Consider the following 6,554-nt stretch of genomic DNA (forward strand, 5'->3'; position numbering starts at 1 on the left):
TGACCAAAGAAAACTCTTATTCTGGCATTAGACTGGTCTTTCTCAAACATGCCTGACACATCCACATCACTGTGTATCAAAATGAGCCACCTGTGTTTTAGGCAGAATGTTATCTTTGGGAGCTAAATCATTGCATCACCATCTGGGAGCTTTGCGGTCTGGCAGATAGCTTTCAAATGTTCCATTTATCTTTTTAAAAATTATTTATTTATATTAAGAGTACTTTCAAATGTAGGGCAATTAATATGGATCTTCTTGTGAACTAATATTTCACTGCTTGAAAAGGTGAGGGTTTTTACCAGCCTGTCTTCAATGACTAGTATATATTATGGAAACTAATAACACATTTGACTTAGTAAAATCTCTCTTTCCCATTACTTTGCTTCAGCATCATTGTTATTGTAGTAAATCTACTAAAGGAAAGTGTAACCTGAATGAAACTAGGCAGTGCTCAAACTGAAACTTAATTTGCTTGGAGAATCTCTGAAATGCCAGAGGACTTTAGAAAATAGTATAGGAGGATCTTTTACTGAGTGCAGTGCACAGAGACTCTTTCTCAAGAGATTGCAAACATGAGTCTCACAGCTCAAAATCATCCTGGATAGTAAATGATTTTTTTATCATTGAGTTCTTTTTCTCTTAAGCTGCCTTTCCTTGGCTTCTGGATTAACTGAATAATTTAAGTCTTGTTTAGCTTAAATTTGCCTTTGCCTTTTTGATTACATGAATGGAAAGTTGTATTTGTACTTTGTATACATGTGAACTTCAAGAAAAGATCTTTGTGGAAGAGAATGACTTTGTTCGACTGAACTAAACCAGTGCTGGCAAGGCTATGATGGAAATAGTTACTAGAGTCAAGGTTGAGATCCTCTAAAGAGGAATACTCAACTTTGCTCTTCTTTCATGTAGATGTGGCTGTTCCTGTGCATAGATACTCCTTTTCAGCTGCTTGTATGACTATTGATGCTTGACCTAATTTATGTGATTTTTACATCCTGAGGTGGTAGTATTTATTGAGATATCACGTGTAATGTATTTTAATGTATTGTCAAGTACAATTATACTCTACATTTTGTTTCTTTTTCAGAACGTTCTCAGGTAGACCAGTTGTTGGCTATTTCCCTGAGGGAAGAAGAGTTAAGCAAATCCCTGCACAGTGTGGACAGCAGTCTCGTGCAGGCCAGGGCTGCCCTCCAGGCTGCGTATGTCGAGATTCAACGGTTCCTTGTACTAAAGCAACAGGTAACAGTGGGCTTTTGAGACTGACTGAGGTCAAAGATAGCAATCTGAAAAACTGCCTTAAGTAAGACTGATTTAAACCACAACTGTTTTGCAGATAACCATGGAAATGAGTACACTGAGAAGTCAGAGAATCCAGATCTTGCAGGGGCTACAAGGTATGAGATACCATAAAACTACAACAATGGAATGCTGACTTTCATATTCTTTGAACTCAGTATCTTGTAAAAATGACATTTAACTGGAATTCAGTCATTTAAAATGTGCAATAAAATTGTAGGCTTTCAATACTGAAGTCTTTATTGTCTGTGTGTGATCTGTCGTCTTTGGTAGTGCCATCTAGTGGCTTTTTTACAAATTTTTCTCTTGTCTGTCTGCTCACAAGAAACGGGCTCTTGGCGCCACTAAATTTTATTGTAAAATGTGAACATTTTTGTTCTGTGTTTTTTCCTCTCTCCTCTTTTGCCATTAGAAACATATGAACCTTCTCAACTGTCAGAGCCACTTTCCTGCAGTGTCTTAAGTGAGAGAAGACACAGCAAATCTCAGATGGCAGCTGAATTAATTCCTGCAGGCTCCTTTCTGCCCCATTTGGACACTTTGTCATCTTCCGTACCTCCACTGGGAGCTTCAGTTCATATAAACATGTCGTCACCATTCCAGTCTTCTGGCATCACACTCGCCACTCCTCCTGACTCCTCAGTACAAGTTAAACGAGAACCTGTGTCTCCAAAAAGCTCAGAAGAAAATGCGAATTCGGTACTGCAGACCACTACACGTGCTTCACAAACAGACGAGGTGGAGCAGAAGGATGGTATGTATAGCTTCTCTTTGTTTTAAGAGAACTAGCTTTAAGAAAATAAGGAATTTATTTTTTATTCCCCTGAAGAATGTAAGTTGAGTCTCAAACCTGCAGACTCTTGTGCAGGGGTGAACTCCCATTAACTTGTGTAGGACTTTATTAACTTAATAGTCTTAGAAACTGGGACCTTCTTTACAACACATCCAAATGGAGTCCGCGTTTTTGAAATTAAGCACATGCAAGTTGCACCTATGTGTTATATGCACCTACATGTTTCTAGTTTTACTTTAACAATAGAATATGTGGTATGTAACAATGTGAATATGAAGGTTGCATCCTCTTAGAAAAATTTAGTTAATAAAAAACCCAACAAACCTTAAAACCTCCCCTGTAATTCTCATCTTCTACTCTACATCATTTAATGGGCATTGGTAGCTGAAAATCTGCCTACAAAGGAAAAATGCATGCCTGAAGATCTTTTTTAAAAAATTATGACCCACTACATTAAGAGTATTCTGCGTTCTTGGGCCCTGCTGGGTAAGCATAAAGAGTGTCATGTGTGATATTAAAAATAACAATCCATCTTCTCCCCCCTCCGTCTCTCTAAATACTGCTGGTCTGGAGATGCCCGTTCAGAGTTCGTACAATCTTATTTGTGATTTCAGTAAAGAATTTACTGTAAGAAGGATGTTAGGCACTGTTCTCTCGTGTGAGGGGAGTGGGAATGAGTAGGGGAGGGCTACCAATGAAGGTACGTGTTCACTTTTGTCTGGAGGAGAAACCGCTGAATTAACTGAACTACTAATGTGAGAGCTACTGCTTCAGAAAAATGAGATCTTAATGGCTGTAGCTGAAATTGCTAATTGTCTTTATTTAGACAGTTCAAAACCCCTAAAACTCATGTCCTGTATTCTGTGGTCAAAAGCTTAAATGCTATTGATACTTTACACTGCAACTTGCTACTGTGACTGAAGGTACAAACTGAAGATTAAAAGCTCAATCATCCTTTACTTTCCTACGAGCCTGTGAAATCAAGCAGGATGACTCTAATGACAGTTGTTTGTCTGCCATAACAATGTCACTTACCCAGACCCTTAATGTAGATAATTTGAGATAAAGATTCATGAGCAAGATCCTTGTTAAAGGTAAATATAGCTGTCAACATTTTTTTTCCTTCAACTGAAGTGGAAAATAGTATTGGAAAAAGCCACGCTGTTCTACTTTTGTAAGTGTATTTTTTTCTCAAGCACAAGATAAGTGTTGGCTGAATTGAAGCTTAGGCTTCTGTAAATACAAGAGTTTGAAGGTTTTTTTATCTTTTTGCAGTTTGCTTTGGATGTAGTTTTCTGTATAAATACTATTCTTTGTGCTTTTTTAGTCACTGTTGTATTTCCTGTATTGTAGTATTGTGAATTTTGCTTCATCTCTTTTTGGAGGATTTGGCAGGGATTATGGAGCTCTGGGGGTGCACACTAAAGTAAACTTAGGGAGCAGGGGGAGAATGAGCTTTTTGGTGTTTGCATTAAGACTCAGCTTGTAGAAAGCCACTACCTTTCCTGCGCTTTTCCATTCTTAGTGGCGTATGCTATTTTGTTGTGTTTAAACATTAGCGAAGAGAAGTGTCATTTTTCTTTAATGTTAGAGTTGGAAAATTCAGAATAAAGATTTAGTGATTGCTAGCTGCAGTGGCATGAAGTGTCTTGCTTGCAGAATCTTCAGACTTTATTGATGTCTGTGCAGGCACAACAGAAGCTGAAGAGTTATTTTTTCTCATAAAGATGAACGTTCACTGTATAGCTGCATTTATTACTTGATTACTTTAAAAATGTCTTCATCACAGTAGCATATTTGTCAGTTTCCTTCAAACTTATTTTTGACATATTAAAAGCAAGAGTGTTCTTTTGATGTTTGTTTGTCAGATTAATGTGGTTTTGGCATTGATCAGCTTCTCTATGTGTTACATTGAAAATGAATGTCTGCCATCAAATGAGTTTGGTAATTTGGGGGGAAAATAAGCATTTACCATCAGGTAAATTCCTTAATTTGGGGAAGAGGAATTCTCTCTGGGGTCAGACTATCTGCTTTCTGAGGGTTGAACATCTGGCTTGTCAGCTTCCCTAGGAGGTCAGCTCAGCCTTGCTTTGAAGGAGCTGATTGCATTTAGTTTCCCCTAACTGCCAGCAATCTCTCCCACCCGCAGAACAGAGTGATTCTGCTTTCTTGCACTACCATGGTGATTTCCTGCTTCCTTTTCTAGCACCTGCAGTACAGTGTTGAGAATTAATAACTTTTGGTTTTAGAAATTTCAGCTTAAGTTGCTGGTTACCCTTATTTTCGTGCTTGTTTTGTTTTTAAGTGACCAAGTTCCTTCCCTCCCCCTTGCTCTGGGAAATGAGGGACACATGATATCAGAGGTGTATTCGAAATTTAAGGGTTTGTATGCTTTCTTCCCAGTATAATTCAACACAGTAACTGTTCAAACCTCGTCTGAGCATTCATTTCTTCTGTATAGAGGGTTTTCTAACAGGTTGCAGCTGTATATGACAGTTACAGGTCAGGGAAAAAACAGCTTTCCATTGATTTACTTTAAATACAATATACCCTGTGGTGTCAGCAAGTTCTAGTTTTATCTTGGAACTTCCCGTCCGAGGAAGGTGTGGGGTGAGATGTTCACATTTAAGCTGTCTCTTGTTGGATGCATAATTCCAAAACCTCAAATTTTTACTGTGATGTGTTAAACAGTCCAACAGCTTTGTCTGAGCATTGCTGTAGGTTTCATTTGCTGATTCCTAAGAGACTGAAGCAGGGAAGTGTTTCAAATACTGTCAGCTTCCCATTTGCATTGAGGGATCCCACCCAATAAATGCAGTGAACTTGAAACATCCTATTCTGGATTGTAGTTATTGCAAATGCCACTGGGGAATTTCAGGGTGTGGAAAGAACAGCTGTGAGATGCTGCCTGTGCTCTTAGCCTGTCTCAGTTGAGAGGTTGGATTCATTTGTTCATATTAGCTTCCGGTTAAACTGACAGGGAGAGTATGTTTGCCCTGTCGCTTAGTCCACCACAGATGGAGTAACAAAGCTTAGCCTGATGGCTTACAGCGCTGCCATTCCCAGAATAGAAGGTGTGATGCTGCAGAGTGGGTTGTGCATGACTCATCTACCTGAAGTTAGGTCCAAGTAGTTCGGTAGAAATAACTAATGCAGATGGGTTAAGGACAAGGTCTTCAAACTGTGTCACTGAGCAGCTGAGATGTATTAAGCACGCCTTGGTTAAAACCAGTCCTACAGCAGTGATGACAGCTGGTAAGGTAGCACACAGTGAAGTGTGGTAGCATCTTAAGCCGACAATGTAGGATTCACCAAAGGTTGTTTGTCACAACTTTATAAGCGTATAGTCAGCCAGCAACTTGAATGATGTGCCCCATTCCTTTGCTTCAGGGTACACACATAAACTTTTTATTCCCCAGCTATATTTTTTTAAAGGCTGGATAGCTGACTGAAATAGCAGATCTGCATGTGCACATAGCTTTCAACCTGTAGGAATATGTACTTTACATGCACAATTAAGTATAAACAGCAAAATGCAGGGAAAGCAATTTGGCATAAATATTTATTGCTGTACAGATTGAATATAACACTAATCTGTTTTCTTCAGAAGAGACCAACAAGAAGACTTCAGTGTATTCAGTTATCTCTGCAACCATATCCCTATCAGAGCTGGCAGCTTGTTTCCAGCACGCTAATCGGGATGTTCACAAGCCTACCGTGTACAAGGGAAAGGCTGGACTTCCTGAGAACCCTTCTCCTTCACTGTCTGTTTTCAGCAAGAGAGAAGCAAATGATACAGTGACTGAAAGCTTTTTACTGGATCAGTGTAGCGCTTCTCTTCCAAAGCATTCAGTCCTTATAGAAATGCCAGTGGATAAAACCCCCAAATTGTCAGCAGAACCATCTGAGCAACAGATGGCAACCACAGTAGCCCCAGCAGAAAAAGGGAACAGGAGGAGGAGAAAGTTAAGGAAGAAGAAATCTCTGAGGGCAGCCCATGTGCCAGAGAACAGTGATACTGAACAGGATATAATTGACTCTAAGCCTGTCCGGAAAGTCAAGGGTGGAAAGGTTCCGAAAGGAGAAAAAGTTACTACATCCACTCTTCCAAGACAGGAGGATGGAGTTACTGCTCAAATTGCAAGAAGCAAAGAGGAGAATGACAGTGATGCTTCTCTGGAACTAGTGGAAGTTCCAGCACCCCAGTGTGAGGTGGTTGATGTTGGTTCATCAGAGTCGGGAGATGAGAAACCAGACAGTCCATCAAAGAGGGATTCACGCAGCTCTGTGGATCAAGCAATCCTAGAGCCATCTTGCTCTGGTTATGATGAAGTGAGCTCTACCAGTGAGATTGGCACAAATTATAGGGATGATGGGAAAAGAAGGTGAGATTATTGTAGATAAGTCAACAGTAAAAGCATTACAAAATATATTTTATATTTTTTTATATTTTTAAAATTTT

General features: G+C 39.4%; 1 protein-coding gene across 1 annotated transcript in view; it reads left to right on the forward strand.

The window, feature by feature from the left end:
* The window catches only part of LOC104158829 (zinc finger protein 106-like), a gene marked incomplete at its 3' end in the record, with an annotated part of 20,845 nt that extends 14,368 nt beyond the window's left edge, over positions 1 to 6,477 (forward strand). The window contains exons 7-10 of the mRNA XM_009696582.1: positions 1,088 to 1,242; positions 1,337 to 1,397; positions 1,712 to 2,053; positions 5,700 to 6,477. Of these exons, the coding sequence (XP_009694884.1) occupies positions 1,088 to 1,242; positions 1,337 to 1,397; positions 1,712 to 2,053; positions 5,700 to 6,477 (1,336 nt within the window). The remainder of the gene's footprint in view (positions 1 to 1,087; positions 1,243 to 1,336; positions 1,398 to 1,711; positions 2,054 to 5,699) is intronic.
* Between the last annotated feature and the right edge of the window lie 77 nt (positions 6,478 to 6,554).

The sequence above is a fragment of the Cariama cristata genome, unplaced genomic scaffold (assembly GCF_000690535.1).
Source record: "Cariama cristata isolate BGI_N322 unplaced genomic scaffold, ASM69053v1 scaffold25713, whole genome shotgun sequence".
NCBI lineage: Eukaryota > Metazoa > Chordata > Aves > Cariamiformes > Cariamidae > Cariama > Cariama cristata.